This window comes from Nicotiana tabacum, chromosome 20, assembly GCF_000715075.1.
Source record: "Nicotiana tabacum cultivar K326 chromosome 20, ASM71507v2, whole genome shotgun sequence".
NCBI lineage: Eukaryota > Viridiplantae > Streptophyta > Magnoliopsida > Solanales > Solanaceae > Nicotiana > Nicotiana tabacum.
The window spans coordinates 141,684,947-141,706,772 of record NC_134099.1 but is presented as its reverse complement, the minus strand read 5'-3'; the positions used below and the strand labels follow the sequence as shown (position 1 = coordinate 141,706,772).

The window sequence follows — 21,826 nt, the reverse complement described above, 5'->3', positions numbered from 1 at the left end:
ATAAGTCTATTATAATTACTAAAATATTTTGTTACAATTCTTTTATTTTAATATTTTATAATTCTTTACTTAGTTTCTAACTTTCTTTATAATTTATTAAGTTTTAAGTTTATTAAATAAGTAAAAAAAACTAGCCGATGCAAATTTTAAAAACTTAGTCAGTGTCAACTTGTAAAAAATAACCATTGCTATTTATAAAAAAAATTAGCCGTTGCCAAATTTAATGTTTAAATAATTAATTTTTTAAAAAAGGACCACTTAGGGCAACGAACTGTCCCGTTCCGTCCCATCTCGTTTGTTAGTGGGACGGGATGGGCCTATCGGGTCGGCCTGTTTATCCTGTCCCGTTAAGGTCCGTCCCGCCATCGTCCCGGTTAAATGTCGTTTCGTCCTGTCCCGTTGGACAGCCTTAGTGGTGAATATAGACCGGTGAATGTGAAGGAAAAAAAAAAAAGTCAATTTACAATTTACATGATTGTACACGTACGTGAGAGGCTGAGGCCTGAGAGCCACCAAATTCTACTATCAAAAGATAAGTTGTAAGAAATCTGTCAAAGTCTTCCGTATATTTCTGACACCAACCTCTTAGGGAAGAAAAATTAGAACAAGAAAATGGAAACCATAGGAGTACTAATGGCATGTTCAATGTCATCATACTTAGAACAAGAACTTGACAAGCGATTCAACCTCTTACGTTACTGGAACTTCTCCGACAAGAAAGAATTCATCAACAACTACTCGCATTTAATACGCGCTGTTGTGGGTCACGCTGGTGCTGGTGCTGGTGCTGAACTTATCGAGGCGTTGCCTAAGCTAGAAATTGTGTCCAGTTTCAGTGTTGGATTGGATAAGATTGATTTGAACAAGTGTAAAGAGAAGGGTATTAGAGTGACAAATACACCTCATGTGTTAACTGATGATGTTGCTGACCTTGCTATTGGATTAATGTTGGCTGTGCTTAGGAGGATTTGCGAGTGTGATCGCTATGTTAAGAAGAGATTGTGGAAAGCTGGTGACTTCAAGTTGACTTCTAAGGTTTGTATTCCTCTCGAATCTTGGAGTATTCATGTTTGTTTTAGAACACAATATAGCATAGTTTCCCTTATGGGTGCCAATTTGAGCCCAAAACCATTTGACTCGTTGAACGCCCCCAAAGTTGAATTGGTCATTGACCCGCCCATTTGTTGAACTCGGCCCATCTTGGCCCAAACCATTTCAGCACATCTAAAGTTGGGCTGATTTTTAGTCCAAATTGATCCATGAGTAACCTTACTAAAATTTCTTTAAAATAATTTTTTTTTTGAAATATTATATATGACCATAAAAAAAAAAAAGTCTTATTTGATAATTAAACAATTCATAAGAAAATAATACACATTAATTAAAGTTTGACCCAAATTTTAGCTCATCTCAGCCAAAGTAACTTTTGGGCGGGTCAATAGCGCGCCCATTAATTGACTCAGCCTATTTTAACCCGCTAAAAAAATGCACAACTTGCCCATTTGACACCCCTAGTTTCCCGTTTGTAGATTTGGCCATATCATTAAGTGTAATATAACTCAACCGTTGGCGTCTTTAGCATAGTGACAATTAAGCAGCAATTTCCAGCTTATTCAGTTTCTCTTCTGAATGAAGTGTCAAAGGCATTGTATCAACCTGTTATGTGCGACATGGGCTTTGTTTTAAGTTATAAGTTGTAATTTTGGAGTTTCTGTTTCTGGATGTTGTGAAAACTATCGTACATCATCTTTGTATTAATGTAAACGCGTGGCGCTTCAAAAGGTAATTTTTGGGACATATGGGAATTTTTCTCTTTTCTGTTACGGCACCAATTTGCATAACCACCTGAGCAGAGAGATGTACACTAACATTTACCTGATTCATCGCTCTCTCTTTTGCAGTTTAGTGGCAAAACAGTTGGTATAATAGGATTAGGGAGGATTGGCTTAGCAATTGCAAAGAGAGCAGAAGCTTTTGGTTGTCTAATCAGTTACTACGCGAGAGCAGAAAAACCAGATACAAATTACAAGTATTATCCAACTGTAGTCCAGTTGGCTACTAACTGTGAGATCCTAGTCGTGGCATGTGCACTAACTCCTGAGAGTCGTTACATTGTCAACCACGAAGTAATTGATGCATTAGGTGCAAAGGGAATTCTTATCAATATCGGAAGGGGTCCTCATGTTGACGAAAAAGAACTAGTATCTGCTCTTCTTGATGGTCGATTAGGAGGCACTGGCCTTGACGTGTTTGAGAATGAACCTGAAGTACCTGAGCAGTTATTTGGGCTTGAGAATGTAGTCCTGTTGCCTCATGTAGCCAGTGGCATAAAGGAAATGCGCAAGGAAATGGCTGACATTGTTATTGGAAACTTAGAAGCTCACTTTCAGAACAAACCATTGTTAACTCCAGTGGCTTAGGAATGTAACTAACATTTGTTTGTCATGGTTGTCTGGAGGTTAGCTACATGTTGATGTAAATTTTGTTTCCCTATATGTAAAGGGGTCTTGACGTAATTGGTAAAGTTGTTGCCATGTGACGTAGAGGTCCTGCAATAGACTTGATCGGTCCTCCAATGACTTGTTTAATTTGTACAAAGCTTTTATATTCGGCAACAGTCCAAATAGGCTCTACGAAACTGAATTTTTGAATAACATGATAATACTCATACACAGCTTGTCCATATGTTGATTGAACTCTAGAATTTCCATTTGGAAAAAACGCACCTTAAAATAGAGATTGCCTCTGTGAAGCTTTCTTCCCCAGTATTGCCTCCCAAACCAGAGGCAAGAATGGCCCTTTCTTGTCCAAATATTCCCTAACAGCTTTCTCATCAAGGATAAAACCCTTGTGCCTCACCGCTTTAATCATGCTTTGGGCGTCTTCCAGACTCTTCTCTTTGCAATACCCATCGACCAAACCTACAAAGGTCGTCATGTTGGGGGACTGTCCAGCCTCTAACATCTCCAAGCAAAACTCGAGGGCATCCTCTAATCTCTTGCCCTGACAGAGCCCCCGGATTAAGCTACTGTAACTAAAAGCATTAGGAATAATGCCATTGCCTTGCATTTTCCGGAAGATCCTCACAGCATCATCATATTTGTGGGCTTTACAAAAGCCTTCTACCACAGCAGTGTAGATAACAACTTCAGGTATGGCACCCTTTTCACGCATCCGACCAAATAGCTTCATGGCTTCCTGGACCAAGCCGTCCTTGCAAAGCCCATCAAGCATAGCTACAGCATTGGGTATTAGGCCAGTTTCTTTCATTTTCTTGAATATTTCATCTGAATCTTCTGGTGGAGCTGGAGGTGACTCGGAAGCAGGAGTGTCACTCCGTGCAGGATTGGTGTTTGGATTTTCATCTTTATGATCAAATCCAAGCTGAAACCTTTTCAGAAAATCTTGGTTATCCAGGGACTTGATTTGATTTTCATTATTCTGACCAGGTCTTCTAAAAGTTGTAGAATGGGTGGGGTTGCTGCTGCTGGGGCGTTGTCTTTAGGATGGATTGAGGGGCCTTCTGGAATCAGCTCTTAAGGGCCTATTCGGTATAGGCTCAGGAGGAGGAGGGTAGTTGGACTGAGTGGATTCATCAGGGTATTTGTTAGAGCTGCTAAACGAGGGTAATGTTGTTGAGGAAAGTGTCTCGTTTACTTTCACCTTAGGAGAGCAGAGACTGCTGTAATATTTCCAATAAATGTTAATACCCTTCTTTCTCAATAATGTTGTTCTCATAATGTTTATGTACTCGTTCAAAATAGCACCAGGTGTTACTTAGTTATTCAAGGCTTCATACTGCACAATCAGAGGCGAACCCAGGATGTTAAGGTCGAGGGTGTACTTTTGGATTCAACTAAAATCTGTTTCGTATAAAGGGTGCACACTACTAATATATCACTATTTTCTAAGGATATAATATATACATGGAATTTTTGCCGAACTTTACGGGTGCCGGGGACCCCCTCTCGTTATAGCATAGGTCCCCTCTGTGCACAATCAAAGACATTAATTATGAACTTTCTTTTACTCTACACCTAAAAAGAGCAGCAGAAGAGTATATGGCGATGGTAAAAGCGTCGGAGATCAACGGCCAAGACAGAAACAATGAGCAATACACACAATCAATAAGCTAGTGCCAATAGCAGATAAGTTCACATCCAACAAAAACATGAATATGGATATACCAATATAATCTCTTGAAACTGTTAGAAACAAAAATAATCACTTATGATTCCACTGCTTACTTTACAAGTGATTTGTATCCACTTAATAAATCAATCAATCGATCATACCTCAATTAGCTACACGAATCCTGTGGATCCATTCTACTCTATTTTGTACTTATTTTATTCCAATACTAAATGCTTTGTCTTCTAAGATCTCATGCTCATTTTAATGAATGTAGTGATTTCTACAGCACCATTTGTTTCAAATTCATTAGCTTATCTTCTCACTAAACCCGACGCCAACTATTTAGCACTACTCCGTTCTTATCATCTGCTTCTCATAAATTTCTACCATCTGCTTGTTCATATGCTAGACATGATACAATTTGTTACACCGCACTCACTAATATTTACTCTCTCACTCCCAATTTGTTTGGCAACTTTTGCTTATCAAGAGTCAAATTGACTAATTCTCTGAGCTAAATCCGGACAAGATTAATTTATTTTTTTCAAAAGATTCAGACTCAAATATTAGTTTGCAATTCTCCTCGTATAAAAAATATATGTTTCAAAATAATGGACTAAGTTCACCTCAAAAGGCCAAATGTGCCTAACAAATCCCTATGGAGAAATACTACTGGAAATTTATTGCTCCTAGTTGCTAAAGATATCAAGTTCTCAAACATACACTGGATACATGAGGCACTTTAAATAATTAGAAATCTCCAATTCCTTATTGGATATAGAAAGATTTGGTAAAATGATTTGAAACTCGTTTTTCTTCCAACAATAAAAAATTTTCTTTATGAGTTGCCCAAAAAAAAATTATTTCATCTTTGTGACTCATGAGAAAGAGGAATACAGAAAGAACAAAAGAAAGAAGAAAGAAGTGAGCATTAAGTTACAGGCTTAATGCTGAATTTCGCCACAGAAAGAGATTACAAGGAGTTCGCCGTTTGGAGGAACTGAAGCAGCAGTAGGAAATGTTTGCGTATAATCCAAAACTGAAATACTATGTAAATAGTGTTGGATTTGGGCCAATATGCGTGAGCCTGTGCACAAATAGCCCCTTTTGTTATGTTTTATGGGGGATTTGCATCTATACTCGGCTTTTGGGTCACGTTTTAACTTGTGTCCGCTTTGCAAAAGAAATTGCAAGCATACTCACTTTTTCGCGTAACTTCAGCATACAGAGCTCAAGTAGCAAAGGCAATCACGCAAAACTTCAGCATTCTAGTAGACGGGCCTGAAGTAGCAATGGCAGTGCTGAAGTTTTTTTGTCCTAGATAAGATGCTGAAATTATTTAGTTCATTTGTAAAAACTTAAGCACTAAAATAGCTGAAGTTTTTTTGTCCTGTATTCATTAGTTTTGTCATAAAGTTTTTTCAAAAACTTCAGCAGAAGATGCTGAAGTTATTTAGTTCATTTGTAAAAACTTCAGCACTAAATAAGCTGAAGTTTTTTTGTCTTGGGTAAGCTTTTTCAAAAACTTCAGCAGAAGATGCTGAAGTTATTTAGTTCATTTGTAAAAACTTCAGCACTATATAAGCTGAAGTAATATTTTGCAGGAAGAGTGAAATATAAATGGCAAAGCTTAAGTTCTATCTGTAAAAATCGAATCAGCACCGAAACATTTCACAAATTTCAAGTCACTTGGCGAAAAATTCCAACAATTTCATCATTTTCTCCTTCCTAACATCAGCAAATTTAGTGATCTGTTGAGGGGAGAGAATCTCTGTCATACAAATTTTCTTCATAAAAATCCAGTACTTGCTATAGTCCAAAGTGGAAAACAATGTGTCTTCGTAAATTTGGTACTCTAAGGGCCAAATTCTGGCCTAGCAGCAAACTTGACATCATTGGTCTTAAAAATTTCTTTTGTTATAGCGCCATTCGACACTGCAGCACATTAAGAACTTTACCGTTCAGACAGATACAAAGGCAAGAGAACTGTGATCCTCCTCCTCAGTCCTCTCCTTAAATAAAAAAACTTATATTATTCTCCCGATTTGTTAGTATTACTATTCTACAGAATTAATCATAGTGTCTTTCAGTTGTTAATAGAAGAAGAAGAAGAAGAAGAAGAAGAAGAAGAAGAAGAAGAAGAAAACGAAGGAGGAGGAGACAGGGGCTGAAGTTGTTTAAAAACTGGGTACAAGTTAAAAAAAAAATTAAAAATGAGTATAGGTTAAATGGGGGCGACCAAATAGGGTGCCCCGTGCAATTTTTAAGTTTTATATCTATTTAAAAAATATTACAAATATTTTTAATGTCGTACTTATTCTTAATAGTTTTATTCTGCTTTTATATAGTTTTTTGGTACTGTTCTTTTATCTATATTTTCATTATTATAGTGCTTATACTTTCCTGAGTCGAAGGTCTATTGAAAACAACATATCTATCTTTACAAGATAAGGGTAAGATGTGCGTATACACTACCCTTCCCAGATCTTACGTGTAGGATAATATTGAGTATATTGTTATTGTTGTTAAAAATATACAAATATAATCCATGCGCTACACAACAAATAAAGATGGAAAATGACGCTACCATTTTGGACAATTTTAGACAAAGTTTGGTCATATATATTATTTTAATAGTTCGACTACAACTTTAGACCGTTTCGGACAACTTTAGTCATAAATTATAAATTGTATCTTTATAGTTGCTCTTTATGCTGGAACTTTTTCGGTAGTTCCAGCATTATAAATTGTTTCGGTATAATGTTGGAACTTTTTCTGGTTTTAAAGGGTATTTTTGTTCGGATTTTATTTTCATATAAAAAATGACTAAATTTTAAAATTTTCATAAAGTACTATCTTTTTGTGGTAATTAGCTATCTATAGATATCGTTTGTTATATTACGGATTGTAGATACATTTTCTGTTGTTATAAGTTGTATTAGATGTATTTAAGCTACTGTATTCATGAATACAATAGCAAAAATAGGCGTGAATCAGGGAAGTCCAACTAATCAGTTGTTGTATTCGAGTGTATTCGACTGTATTCATGGAGTGAAATATGGGATTACAGCTGGACAGATTATTGTATTCGACTGTATTCACGGCGTGAAACAGGGAATTACACTGTTTTTAAACGGAAAGTGAATCAATTAACATAATAGACTCCTAATATAACTCAACAAACTCAATTATAACACACAAAATTTGTATTTCCAGTTATAAAAAAGATTCTCAACCGAAAAATACCCCAAAAACATAGCAATCTTCAGAGAAATTAGATAATACATCTGAATACATAAATTATATTAATTAAAAAAAATATATGAATACATTAATGGCATATAGCGAGACAGTGAATACAATGAAATACATAAAATACAACGGGATACATTGAAATACAATGAAAAAAAGGCAGTGAATACAATGAAATACATGGAATACAACGAGATACATTGAACTACAATGAAAAAAAAATGAATACAATGAAATACATAAAAATACAGTATGATACATTGAAAATACATTGAAATATATCAACAGAAAATCAAGTTGCTCAGTCCCAAACTCCGTCGTCTTTGTTCAAGAACAAACCCTAATTTCCGGCGAATCCGCCGTCGAGCAACAAAATAATCCACCTAGTATCCGGTCTACTATATCGTCTTCCACTTCGATTAAGACCTTGTCATCGATGACCATTGACAATTTCGTGCTTATTGTTTTCTTGATCTCACGTCGAGCAAATGGGTATTCAATCGGCTTGAATTGTATGGTATCGTCCACTGAACTGACGAGTTCATGAGGAACTGATGCAACTGAGAATCGCCTGTTTTCAAGGCCGTGTTCTTCTTCGTGCTCAACAGTTAGATCACTCGAATTGAAATTTTGAGATTGAGCATCATGTTTTCAGCGAATGGAGAAGAGAATGACATGTATCAAAGTAGAGAGAGAAAGAAAATAGTGTAACTGAATAGCGTATTTAGTGGCTTAACGGTAGGAAATAACTAAAATTAGATATTTTCCTATAAATATTAAAAGGTATCTATAGAATATAATTTTTTAAAATGGTATTTCTTTAAAATAAATAAGTTAATCTTTGCTATAAGAGATAAAAATTCTTTTTTTTTTCTTTCCAAACTTAAAGGATGCTTTTTGGATTGAGATTTTTTCTTTCCTATACCATATATGAAACCTTATTACCAAAAATGTGCATAGTTTCTAATTTACCCGCCTTGTCCATATTTTTTCTACAGTTATTATCAATCATTAAATACTAATTAATAGTAGCTGAATCTTCCTAATTTGTCGAGCTAAAATTCAGGAATAGAATCTTCTAAAAAGATTTGGCGTAAATCAGATCAAATCATATCACGGAAATCCTTTATCTTCAATTTATAATCAAATTTTGTTCTTCGATATTCTCACAATCGCTACAAATCAAAATCTCAGTTTGTCATTAAATCAAAATCGCTACAAATCCACCATTGACAACCATTAAAAAGTTTGAAAGCTTTGAATTCAAATTTGGGTTTTCAAAAATCATTATTTGTTTGGATTGGGTGTTGTTGAAATAATTGGGAATATGGTTTGGAGTTTATATCTCAATTTTGAGGGGTTTTGGTGAAGATTAGACTTGATTTTGACTGAATTTCAGATTGAAACTCGAAGAAGAAGAAGACATATTGCAGAAATTGTAGATATTTTGTAGATTATTTGTATTCTGATTGTAGATGCTTTATTTTCTGTTTTCACAAATAAAAAAACGACTAAACTTCTACAAATCTTTTGAAAAACGCAATTATGTCAAAAATCCCAATTATGCTACAATTGAATGAGAATTGGGATATTAAAATTCAATGTACCCAGTTTGTAAATAATTTGTAGATTTTCAACATAGATTGTAGTTTAATTGTAGTATAAATGTAGTAATTATGTAGATACCCTTACAAATAATACTGCTTTATACATACTTAAATTGATTTGTAGTATATTTGTAGAATTTTTGTAGAAAATTTGTAGATGAAGAGAAAAATTTTGTAGTCAACATTTTTTCAACATAGATTGTAGTTTAATTGTAGTATAAATGTAGTAATTTTGTAGATAATTATGAAAACAATATTGCTTTATACATCCTAAAACTGATGTGTAGTTTATTTGTAGATAAATGTAGGAATTTTATAGATAACCGTAAAATCAGATTTCCATAGAATTTGAAATATATGTGGCATAGGAATATAAAAATTTCTTTTATTTATTTCAAATTCTGATCAATCCAACTGTAACTACTTCATATTTTTCCTGTATCAAATGTGTGTATAAAGTGTGCGAAATCAAGAAACTCAAATTAGAAATAGAAAACGTAAAACAGAAGTAAAAATAAGAAATGGAGAAGTAGAGAACAGAGGAGTTTCCTCGTCGGAAACCGTCAACGGCGGCGAAGATGTATTTATTTCAAATTCTGATCAATCCAACTGTAACTACGATTTATCTACAATTTCTGCAATATGTCTTCTTCTTCTTCTTCTTCTTCTTCTTCTTCTTATTCTTCTTCTTCTTTTTCTTTTTCTTCTTCTTCTTCTTCTTCGAGTTTCAATCTGAAATTCAGCCAAAACCAAGTCTAAATTTTCGCCAAAACCCCTCAAAATTGAGATATAAACTCCAAAACATATTCCCAATTATTTACAACAACACCCAATCAAAACAAATAATGATTTTTGAAAACCCAAATTTGAATTCAAAGCTTCAAAGCTTTTCAATGGTGGAATTGCTGCTCTCTTATCTCTTTGAAGGTTTGTTCTTCTTCGTTGAGAAAATTTGAAGCTGAAGGTAAATGTGTGTATGAACTTTGAAGATTTGACTTCAATTTTGATGAACTTTGTTGTTCTTCATTGATGAACTTCCACAGTAAAATGGGGAACCAACTTTGTTGAAGCGTTTCTTCAATTTTCTGTGAATTTAGAGGGAGAATTTGGTTTCAGAAGATGGAAAATGGTAAAAAGAACGTGGGTATAGGTAAAACGTGGGTGAGATTGAGGGGTTAGGAGAGAGAAACGTGCAGATTCCTTTAATTAATGAGTAAAAAATGTACAATTAATTATACCCTTAATTAATTATGGTATAGAATTGGTAATTTGGTATATTAAGTATAATTAAGTCAAACCTTAAACATCGAGGGTAATAAAGTTTCCTATGTGGCATAGGAATGTAAAAATTCTTTAGTATTTTCTCTAAAAGGCCCATTTTACAAGCCCAACCAACTTCTTTCCTGATTCCTAATGATCCCAACCAACTGCTGCTCCCCAGTTCCAGGAACTATTGTGAAAAAAAATGGAGAAAATGGGAGTATTGATGACATGTCCAATGTTTTCCTACTTAGAAGAACAACTCAACAAGCGTTTTAACCTCTTCAGATTCTGGTTAACTCCTAACAAAGCCGAGTTCTTGACTCAGAACGGCGACTCAGTCCGAGCAGTTGTCGGAAACGCATTTTTCGGTGCTGACTCGGAACTCATAGGCGCATTGCCAAACTTGGAAATCGTATCAACTTACAGTGTGGGTTTAGATAAGATTGATTTGGGTAAATGTAAAGAAAGAGGGATTAGAGTAACTAATACTCCCGATGTGCTGACGGATGACGTGGCGGATACAGCAATTGGACTGGCATTAACGACTTTGAGGAAAATTTGTGTTGCTGATGGGTTTGTGAGACGCGGATTGTGGAAAAATGGCGATTTTGAGCTGACAACTAAGGTGACTTCTTTTTCTCAGTTTTTTAATCATCTTACCCCGATTAATTGGAGAGTGAGAATATATGATTTGTACGACAAAAAAATACTGTAGTTTTAATGATGAATTTGTCTAAATGTTAAGGGCTTGATTGTAGAGAAACGAATATTGGAAATTTATATAATTGACCTTAACTAGTTCGGGCTGAGGTTTATTTGATTGATTGAATATGATATAGAAAAATCAAAGAATTAAACTGCAATTAAAATAACTAATTCAATATCTAATGTACAAAGATCCATATATTAATCCAACTCCTTAAAGTTGAGATTCATTTGATGAAAAATTCTAGTTGGGGTCACGTTGCGCACCATCATTTGAAACATAAATTTCTGTAATGCGCATGGTTCGCATCCCTTCATCAATTCAAGTGAAACAACAATGGCTTTTAATGACACTGGTAGAGAGTTCCAAGTGTGGGGTCCAGCCTCACACCGTACGTGTGAAAGTTTGAAGGAAATTGTGTGCCTTCTTTGAATATAAAAAAATGGAAGATAAACTTTAATTCTATTTATACTATAGTTCATCAGGTGTGATGTCATGGATGATATCATGTGAGTCATTATTTTGCTATAAATAGCAAGCTTTTGTTTCAGTTGAAGACACACCAAACAGATAGAGTAAGAGAGTTCACAGAGTAAGAAGTAAAATACTATGTGAGAAAAATATAGATAGTTTGAGCGGTATTTGTAGTGAAGTGGAAAAATCAAATGTGATTTATTTCTTTTGAGTGTATAGTGTGGTCTTGGAGTATTTACGCGGTACCAGAAATTGTAAAATTCTTGTTATAGTGAAATCAGTTGCTCCCTCGGGCCGTGGTTTTTCCTTTATTCAGAAGGGTTTTCCACGTAAAAATCTCAGTATCCTTGTTTCTCTTATTATTACCGCTGTTTATTGTATTTTAGTAATCCGCATTTATTACAGTTGTATACCGTGAATATTATTTCTCTGTGGATTATTTTTCTAACAATTGGTATCAGAGTACATGTTACTTTTCATGGTCGGTAGTACTATATACAGTGGAAAAATAAAATGTTCGAAGTAAAATACGAAGTAGTAAATTTAACGGAGATACCGATTTCTCAACACGGTAAAGAAGGATGAGTGATTTGCTCATCCAACAAGGATTACACAAGGTATAGATAATGATATCAAGAAGCCTGACACAAGGTATTAGATAGTGATATCAAGAAGTCTGATACCATGAAAGCTGAGAATTGGGCTGACTTGGATAAAAAGGTTGCTAGTGCAACATTTATCAGATGATGTGATAAATAACATCATTGATGAATATACTGTATGTGACATTTGGACAAGGTTGGAAAGCCTATACATATCCAAAATGCTGACAAATAAATTGTACCTGAAAAAACAATTATACGGCATACATATGGGTGAAGATACAAATTTTTTCATATTTAAATGTGTTTAATGGACTAGTTATGCAACTTGCTAACCTCGGAGTAAAGATCGAGGAAAAGGATAAAGTCATCTTGCTCTTGAACTCATTACCATTTTCGTACGATAATTTGGCAACAACCATCCTGCACGGTAAAATCACTATTGAGTTGAAGGACGTCACATAGACTCTTCTACTCGATGAGAAGATGCGAAGAAGCCTGAAAATCAAGGACATGCTCTCATCACATAAGGCAGAGGCAGGAGTTACCAACGGAGTTCGAGCAACTATGGTAGAGCTAGAGGTCATGAGAAGTCCAAGAATCGATCCAAATCAAAAGCCAAAAATTGCTTAAAATTGCGATCAACCGGGTCACTTCAAAAAAGATTGCCCAAATCTAAGAAAGGGCAAAGGTGAAAGTAATGACCATAAGAATGACGACAACACAATTGCCACTATGCAAAATAATGATAATGTTGTTATCTTCATAAATGAGGAAAAAGAATGCATGCATTTGGCCGGTCCAGAGTCGGAATGGGTGGTTGATACAACGCCATCTTACCATACACCGATAAGAGAATTTTTTTGCAGATATGTAGCAGGTGATTTCGGCACTATCGGAATAGGTAACACGAGTTACTCAAAGATTGCGGGGATCGGTGACATGTGTATCAAAACAAATGTCGGATGCACATTGGTTCTAAAGAACGTGCGGCATGTACCTGATTTGCGAATAAACTTAATCTGGGGAATAACTTTAGACCAAGATGGATACGAAAACTTTTTTTTGCAAATCAAAAGTGGAGACTCACCAAGGGATCATTGATGATTGCAAAGGGAGTTGCTCGTGACACCTTGTACAAGACAAATATGACGAGGTAAATTGAATGCGGTACAAGATGAGATTTCTGCAGATGTGGCACAAAAGAGTGGGTTATATGAGCGAGAAAGGATTGCAGATTCTTGCCAGGAAATCACTTATGTCTTTTGCCAAAGGTATAACGTAAAACCTTGTGACTACTGTTTATTTGGACTACTGAGGAAAGGAGAAAGACTAAAGGTAGGGTCATGCAAGTACCTATCCACAGAGTATGTCCTCATCAATGATGAGGGGAAGCCAGAAAATCTTAAGGAGGTGTTGCCTCATCCAGAAAAGAATCAGTGGATGAAAGCCATGCAAGAAGAGATGGAATCTCTATAGAAAAATGACACGTACAAGCTGGTTGAACTTCCAAAGAGTAAAAGACCACTCAAATGCAGGTGGATCTTTAAACTCAAGAAAGATGAAAATGACATGTTGGTAAGATATAAAGCTCGATTGATGGTAAAAGTCATAGAACAGAAGAAAGGTATCGATTTTGACGAAATTTTCTCACTTGTTGTCAAAATGACTTCTATTCAAACAATTTTAAGCTTAGCAGCTAGCCTAGATCTTGAGGTGGAGTAATTGGATGATCCATTCTTTTGAGCCACATGACCCATTCTTTTTTTTTTTTGATAAGATAACATATTTCTATCTAAATAAAGTAGACTACACAAAAATTGTGAAGTCCCCCATAATTACAAGGTGGGTTACAGGAGAAACTCTCCAATCCGTTGTCATCTCGCAAGGATTATAAAACATCAAAAATTTGATTCATGGTCTCCTAAGTACTCTCCTCTATACCAAAAATGAAAAGAACTAAACACTTCATTTTGATCTTCTGAATATTTCTCGACTTGTTTTCAAAGCATTTTTGATTTCTTTCTTTCCATATTGTCCACCAAGTTTATTGATTTGGAGAAAGCCTATGACAAGGTTCTTAGAGAGGTTCTATGGAGGTGCCTGGAGGCAAAAGGTGTGTCAGTTGCTTATATTATGGTGATTAAGGACATGTATGATGGAGCTATGACTCGGGTTAGGACAGTGGGAGGCAACTCGGAGCATTTCCCGGTTGTTATGGGGTTACACCAAGGGTCTGCGCTTAGCCCATTTCTTTTTGCCCTGGTAATGGATGCACTGATACACCATATTCAAGGGGAGGTGCCATGGTGTATGTTATTTGCTGATGACATAATACTGATTGATGAGACGCGAGGCGGCGCCAACGAGAGGCTGCCCTTGAGTCTAAGGGTTTCAAGTTGAGCAGGACTAAGACGGAGTACTTAGAGTGCAAGTTCAGTGCCGAGTCGACGGAAGCGGGATTGGATGTGAGGCTTGATTCACAAGTCATCCCCAAGAAGGGCAGTTTCAAGTACCTTGGGTCGGTTATTAAGGAGATGGGGAGATCGACAAGGATGTCACACACCGTATAAGGGTTGGGTGGATGAAGTGGAGATTAGCGTCTGGAGTCCTGTGTGACAAGAAAGTGCCTCAGATTCTCAAAGGTAAATTTTATAGAGCGGTGGTTAGACCAGCCATGTTGTATGAGGCTTAGTGCTGGTCAGTTAAGAACTCACATATCCAAAAGATGAAAGTAGCTGAAATGAGGATGTTGAGGTGGATGTGCGGGCATACCAAGATGGATAAGATTAGGAATGAAGTTATTCGGGAGAAGTGGGTGTCGCCCCATGGATGACAAGTTGCGGGAAGCAAGGCTCAGATGGTTTGGGCACGTCCAGAGGAGAAGCCTAGATGCGCCGGTGAGGAGGTGTGAGCGGCTGACTTTGGTGGGCATGAGGAGAGGTAGAGGGCAGCCTAAGAAGTATTGGAGAGAGGTGATCAGACAGGACATGGTGAGGCTTCAGATTACCAAGGACATGGCCCTAGACAGGAAGTTGTGGAGATCGAGCATTAATAGGTTAGGAGGTAGTTGAGAATATCTCTACGGCGCCGCAGAGTGAGGCTAGTCTGTTAGGACTTGATCTTTGACTGTTAGTGTTTTATGTTGAGTTCACACTACTTTTTCGTTCCTCTTTGATGTGCTTTATATACTGGTTATTGTTTTGCTTTTCACTTATTTTCTGGTTCTGGTGAAGTTGTTCTTTGTTCTATGGTTTCTATTGAAGGTACTAATAGATTGCCTCTTTTCGTCTTCTTTTTGTCTTCTTGAGCTGAGGGTCTTTCGGAAACAGCCTCTCTACCCCCTCGAGGTAGGGGTAAGGTCTGCGTACACACTACCCTCCCCAGACCCCACTAGTGAGATTTCACTAGGTCGTTGTTGTTGTTGTTGTTGTTGTTGTTGCATATTGTCCACTAATGCAAGCTGGGACAATTCTCCATCTCTCTTTATGACTGGAGTAGTTTCCTTATCTGTTCCAGCAAGCTAGAACTTCAGATATTCTTCTCGGCATTACCCACAAGATTCCCCTTAAGCTGATGAATATTCTCCATAGTTGTAAGGTGACACTGCAGTGCAAAAAGAGATGATTGATTGTCTCTGCCTCCTCCCCACATGACCCATTCTCTTGAGATAAAGTGATTTCCTAGTAAGAAGCTGCAATCACTTCTCGCTCATATGACCCATTCTTTTGAGCCACAAATCTGCAAAAATCTCATCTTGTGCCGCATTCAATTCACCTCGGCATATTTCTGTATTAGTCTTGTACAAGGTGCCACGAGAAACTCCCTTTGCATTCACCAATGATCTCTTAGTGAGTCTCCACTTTTGATTTGCAAAATAGTTCTCGTATCCATCTTGGTCCAAAGATATTTCCGAGATTAAGTTCATTCGCAAATCAGGTACATGTCGCACGTCCTTTAGAACCAATGTGCATATGACATTTGTCAAATGTCACCGATCCTCACAATCTTTGAATAACTCATGTTTCCCATTCTCACAGTGCCGAAATCACCTGCTACATATCTACAAAAAATTTCTCTTATTGGTGTAGCATGGTAAGATGCTGCTATGTCAACCACCATTCCGACTCTGGACCTGCCAAATGCATGCATTCGTCTTCCTCATTATGAAGATAACAACATTATCAGTATTTTGCATAATGGCAGTTGTCTTGTCGTCATTCTTATTGCCACTGCTTTCATCTTTGCCCTTTCAATCTCTTTTTAAGTGACCTGATTGATCGCAATTGTAGCAATTTGTGGCTTTTGATTTGGATCGGTTCTTGGACTTTCCACGACCCCTGGATCTACCATAGTTGCTCGAACTTCCTAGGTAACTCCTGCCTCTACCTTTTGTGATGAGAGCATTTCCTTGATTTTCAGGCTTCTTCTTATCTTCTCATTGAGTAGAAGAACCGATGTGACGTCCTTCAATTCAATAGTGATTTTACCGTGCAAGATGGTTGTTGCCAAATTATCGCAATGAGTTCAAGGGCAAGATGACTTATCCTCTTACTAGATCTTTACTCCTAGGTTGACAAACTGCGTGATTAGTCCATTAAACATATTTAAATGTGACAAAAAATTGGTACCTTCACCATATGTAGGGCGTATAATTCCTTCTTCATGTACAATTTGTTTGTTAGCATTTGGGACATGTATAGGCTTTCCAACCTTGTCCAAATGCCACATGCAGTATCTTCATCGATGATGTTATTTACCACATCATCTGATAAGTGCAACCTAATTGCACTAGCAGCCTTTTCATCCAAGTCAGCCTAATCCTTAGCTTTCATGATATTTATCTAATACCTTGTATAATTCTTGTTGGATGAGCAGATCCCTCATCCCTCTTTGCCATGTTGAGAACCCGCTATCTCCGTTGAATTTTACTACTTCGTACTTTACTCCGGACATCTTATTTTTCCACCACATATTGTACTACCGACCGTGAAAAATATTCTGTTAATGAGCAGAACCTGTGTTCTGATACCAATTATTGAAAAAATAATCCTCACAGAAATTATATTCACGGTATACAAATGTAATAAATGCAGATTACTAAAATACAGTAACCAACGTAATACTAAGAGAAACAAGGACACTGAGATTTTTACGTAAAAACCCTTCTTAATAAGGGAAAAGCCACAGCTCGAGAGGAGCAACTGATTTCACTATAGCAAAGATTTTTCAATTTGTGGTATCAAGTAAAATACTCTAAAACCACTACACACTCAAAAGAAATAACCCTTTTTTTGATTTTTGCACCTCACTACAATACCGCTCAAACTCTGTATATTTTTTCTCAAATGTATTTTTCTTCTTACTCTATCTGTCTGATGTGTCTTCAACTAAAATAAAAGCTTGCTATTTATAGCAAAGCAATGACTCACATGATGTCATCCATGGCATCACACTTTGTGTGAACTATAGTATAAACATAAGAAAAGTTTGTCTTCTGTTTTTCTACATTCATAGAAGGCACACAATTTCCTTCAAACTTTCACACAGGATATATCTCGGTGTCCTTTATCACTTTAAGTGAAGAAACCATGGCTTTTAATCACACTGGTAGAGAGTTCCAAGAATTCGGGCAAAGATGGAAAATGAACTTGCTGGAATAGATGGTTGTGAGTGCAGCATATCTCTCATTGAAACATATTCACTATGTTTGAACAGTTATAATCTTATCCTTCATCTAAAATTGAACATGGTTATGAATTATGATTACTGAACACGGTTACAGTCTCTGCCAATAGATAAAGCCCATGATGAATCATATTCCCATTCTTTGATTATAACCGAGATAATACTTAAATATGAACCTTGGTAAACTTCACAACAAACCTAGAAAATGATCCATAAAGATTCAATATTCAATCCTAACTGGACTCGGTAAACAAAAGTTTTTGGAACTCAACAAAGGGAAAGACCTCCCAAAACATGTTCAGCATAGCTTAAATATGGCAGTATTTGGACTCAAACATCACCATCTAGTGGGATAAATGGGCTGTTGTGTAAAATATTAAGTTACTTCACAATCAACTAAGTTAAAGATTAATTTTTTTTCCGTCTACAGATATATAAAAAACTGCTTGGCAAATTGTTGGTCAAGTAACTTACTTGGCTCGTGGAAATTGAACATTGGCAATTCTTTTAGGACAGACACCATATTCATTGGTAATGTGCTTTCCCTTATTTGGGACCTTGCCTTCTGGGAATTCTTTCTTGATAGAAGTGTTGATCTTATAGTTGACTCTAATTGAAGAATGCCAATTCTGGACTTTCATTAGTTTTGTTTATGTTATCACTAGTATGTCTCGATTTTGGAAATTGGAAATTTTACTCCTGATTGTTACAGTATGTCTGCCATTTCAAATTTCATGGAATGAGAAGCCTCAGCTTCATGAATCAGCACCATGAATCATGAACGAATATTATTAGTACTTTTCGTATTTCACTTTGATCTAGACAGAGCAATTATTCATTTGGCTGAGTATAGAACAATGACAACAACCTAGTGGAGTCCCACAAGTGGGGTCTGGGAGGGTAGTGTGTACGCAGACTTTACCCCTAACTTGAGAGGGTAGAGAGGCTATTTCCGATAGACCCTCGGTTCAGGAAGGAAGGAAAAAAACAATAGAAACAAGCACTACCAACATCCGATGCCAGAAAGATAATCACAGCAAACTAAGAGCTGGCTGAGTACATAAGAATCACAAAATGAAGTATAACAGGAGTACTGTACTTATAGGAGTTTCTTTGCAGCTTTTATGATGGATGCTGAGTTTTGAAATAGTATGGATATATCATCTCAAGGCCTCAAAGTATGTAAAACAGTACAACATAATGCACTTCCATTAGACCTGTATCTTTCTTTTTTTCTTCTTTTTCATGATAAAATTTAAATGCTAAATTCTTCTTTTTATTTGGTTTTTTGTTTTAATTTTAAAAAAATGATCACTGTTCTTTTTTTCAGTTCAGTGGTAAATTGGTTGGCATAATTGGATTGGGCAGAATTGGTTCAGCAATAGCAAAGAGAGCTGAAGCTTTTGGATGCCCGATTAGCTACCACTCCAGATCAAAGAAACCAAACATAAACTACAAATACTACTCTACTGTAGTCGATTTGGCTGCAAATTCTGAAATCCTTATTGTTGCATGCGCTTTGACTGAAGAAACACGACACATTGTCACTAGAAAAGTGCTTGATGCATTAGGTCCAAAGGGCATTCTAATCAACATCGGACGAGGTGCACACGTAGATGAATCTGAACTTGTAGCTGCACTGATTGAAGGTCGTATTGGTGGGGCTGGTCTTGATGTTTATCAGACTGAACCAGAGGTTCCTGAACAATTGTTCGGACTGGAGAACGTTGTTTTATTGTCCCATGCTGCAAGTGATACAGTAGAAACTTGCACAGCCATGGCTGACCTTGTTGCTGCAAACCTGGAAGCTCATTTTCTTCACAAACCATTGTTGACTCCTGTGCTTTGAACATGTGCATTCATCAGTGCTTTAGCATGAGTTTATTATCTTTGAACACAATGAGTATTTCCAAGATTCTGGAATTGTATTCATTTCTGTTTGATGATGAAAACCTACAATGCTTGCATCTGTAGAAAACCTTATGATTGATTATGGGATATATCTAGTAATTTTATCCAAATTCATGGCCTGTTAGCTTTGGTCATTTTTCTGAATGTACATTGTTGTCTTTGAAACTGAGGTCAGTCATTATATCACAAATACATTGTATCAATCTGATATAGAGCCTCAAACACTTCAATTGCCCCCAACAATCTCATTACGATCCCTCATATTTCAGACCAGTCCACTTCATGTAAATGAAACTTCCTTGCCTCAATTTAATCTTTTTTTTGGTTTCCCACCTGGTGTCCGGTACTCGCATTGGGACCCGACTAAATTCGGATACGCGCCGGGAAGTCCCACATTGGGAGATAAAGCGCTCCCTACGCGACTCCATACCCAGGGCTCGAACTCAAGAACTGGTTAAAGATGAAAAAGTACTTACCACTCTACCATAACCCTTGTTTGTGCCTCAATCTAGTCCCTGATACATGATGTAAGTATTCATGTATTATCCCCAATGAACTGCTTTAATGGTAGAGAGAGACATAGTATTGAGCAGAGCAACACCAATCATTCCATTAATCTGGATACATCACTAACTAAAAACTACAGTTTCTTGGAAGCATACATGGCTTTTAGTGGCCAGAAAAAGAAAAGGAAGAAAATCCAGTTTAAGCAGGGCAGTCTTCTCATTCATGAAAACTTCTTGGTTTTCTCAATACCTCAATCTCCAGATCTTGCATTCAGTAGTAGTAAAAAAGAAAACATATTGAAGTCAAAAAGGGGGAGGTGGCTATGAACAAGAGAATAACCTAACTAAAAGTAACTACATCTCCTCATTTTCTTCCTTTCTTGAGCAACCAAATTACCCCTATCAAGGAGAAGATGGAGGAGAAGATGCTCCTTTGAAGATGAGAAAATTAAGAGTCTCCAAGGTGAAATAGATAAATGTTCCTTTAGTATGAGTAAAGAAACACCCAAAGTTTGATCCCACCACACACTGCCATCCACCTCCATATTTCTTGTCAAATTCCTGCGTACAAAGCACAAAACATCAGGACAAATTGTATTTTGTTTGGGCAAAGATCACTTTTAGCCCGCGACCAGAACTATTTACATCCAATAACCGGAAAAGTATAAAATTTATATATTTTTTTATATAGAACATACAAAAATGTGTGCGTATATATTTTTCGACTATTATTTAAAGAGTGATTATACACTGTCATTTTTCTAATTTTCTTTATGAAAAGATTGTAATTTTCAGTCCCACATGCAGTGTTGGAATCAAGAAGGGGTAAATGGGTGTCAAAAATACATGTTTTTACACTATCAAGTCATCCAAATGTGAGATTTGTGCTATCGAAAATATAAAGAAAGATTGGTAATTATCTTGAAAATAAGACAGACTACCTGTAAAAATGACTACGATGTATATAACTTAAATTCTTTGTAGATAGAAAGTGATTGTGGCTACCTTCTTAATGTGAGCAGCAATGGATTTGCAGTCTAAAACATCATAAACATCAAGAGCTTGAGAAGCACAGGCCATGGCTTGGATCTGCATCTTCACTGGCATATCTGTATCTTCAATCAGAGCTTTGCCTTCTAACATGGTGATTTGCTACTACTACCTACACTCTCAGATCTCAGTTGGATTAGTGCATTTAACTATCTGAGCTAGCCTTACTTTAGGGGTAAAAACGCACAAAGGAAAGAAGCTACCCTGCTCTTTTATTATTATTTTTTTGGTTTTTTAGCTTTTCCAAAAAATAGAAAAAATTGGTCATCCCAATCTGTTTTTGAATGCAACTTTCCAAACGTAAAGGAGACATTTGAAAAGCAGTCATGTGGTGGCACATAGTCCAACTTCAGTGTTCTGTTCCTCCTCATTTTAAGGACAATTTTAACTTTATTCTATTGTTTGATTCTTCTCTTTCTACGTCATTCCATACCGTGGATAACGATGTTGACGATTGTTGGATCCGGTTACCCTGTATTTGTAAATAATAATTCTGGAAAAAATAAAACGTTATCTTATAAACGTAAATTTAAATGATACAGAAACTAATTCGAGCTCACTGAATTCACAGTATTTCCTTAAGGAATTTAATCTTCTCCTAGTACCCAAGGTTATAGATTATTTCCTCCCAGG

The 21,826-nt window shown here is 36.4% G+C and overlaps 3 protein-coding genes and 1 pseudogene across 3 annotated transcripts; 2 read left to right on the top strand and 2 right to left on the bottom strand.

Annotated features, from left to right (window-relative positions):
* The first annotated feature begins 489 nt into the window (after positions 1-489).
* Positions 490-2,668, top strand: LOC107815302 (hydroxyphenylpyruvate reductase). The gene is made up of 2 exons (XM_016640860.2): positions 490-1,035; positions 1,902-2,668. Exons 1-2 carry the CDS (start codon positions 613-615, stop codon positions 2,418-2,420), a joined length of 942 nt encoding a protein of 313 aa, XP_016496346.1. The 5' UTR covers positions 490-612; the 3' UTR covers positions 2,421-2,668.
* Positions 2,669-2,727: 59 nt separating this feature from the next.
* Positions 2,728-5,186, bottom strand: LOC107815301 (uncharacterized; annotated as a pseudogene).
* A 5,195-nt stretch (positions 5,187-10,381) lies between these two features.
* Positions 10,382-19,747, top strand: LOC107815304 (hydroxyphenylpyruvate reductase-like). Its single transcript, XM_016640862.2, has 2 exons — positions 10,382-10,881; positions 19,057-19,747. Exons 1-2 carry the CDS (start codon positions 10,459-10,461, stop codon positions 19,573-19,575), a joined length of 942 nt encoding a protein of 313 aa, XP_016496348.1. The 5' UTR covers positions 10,382-10,458; the 3' UTR covers positions 19,576-19,747.
* A 475-nt stretch (positions 19,748-20,222) lies between these two features.
* LOC107815305 (uncharacterized) lies at positions 20,223-21,481 on the bottom strand. Its single transcript, XM_016640863.2, has 2 exons — positions 21,149-21,481; positions 20,223-20,704 (listed from the first exon to the last, which is right to left on the bottom strand). Exons 1-2 carry the CDS (start codon positions 21,284-21,286, stop codon positions 20,546-20,548), a joined length of 297 nt encoding a protein of 98 aa, XP_016496349.1. The 5' UTR covers positions 21,287-21,481; the 3' UTR covers positions 20,223-20,545.
* Between the last annotated feature and the right edge of the window lie 345 nt (positions 21,482-21,826).

Coding starts and splice junctions, on each gene's coding strand:
- LOC107815304 (XM_016640862.2), top strand. CDS start 10,459: ATGGAGAAAATGGGAGTATTGATGACATGTCCAATGTTTTCCTACTTA. Junction 10,882..19,056: donor ATTTTGAGCTGACAACTAAG/GTGACTTCTTTT, acceptor TCTTTTTTTCAG/TTCAGTGGTAAATTGGTTGG.
- LOC107815305 (XM_016640863.2), bottom strand. CDS start 21,286: ATGTTAGAAGGCAAAGCTCTGATTGAAGATACAGATATGCCAGTGAAG. Junction 20,705..21,148: donor TTGCTGCTCACATTAAGAAG/GTAGCCACAATC, acceptor CTTTGTACGCAG/GAATTTGACAAGAAATATGG.
- LOC107815302 (XM_016640860.2), top strand. CDS start 613: ATGGAAACCATAGGAGTACTAATGGCATGTTCAATGTCATCATACTTA. Junction 1,036..1,901: donor ACTTCAAGTTGACTTCTAAG/GTTTGTATTCCT, acceptor TCTCTTTTGCAG/TTTAGTGGCAAAACAGTTGG.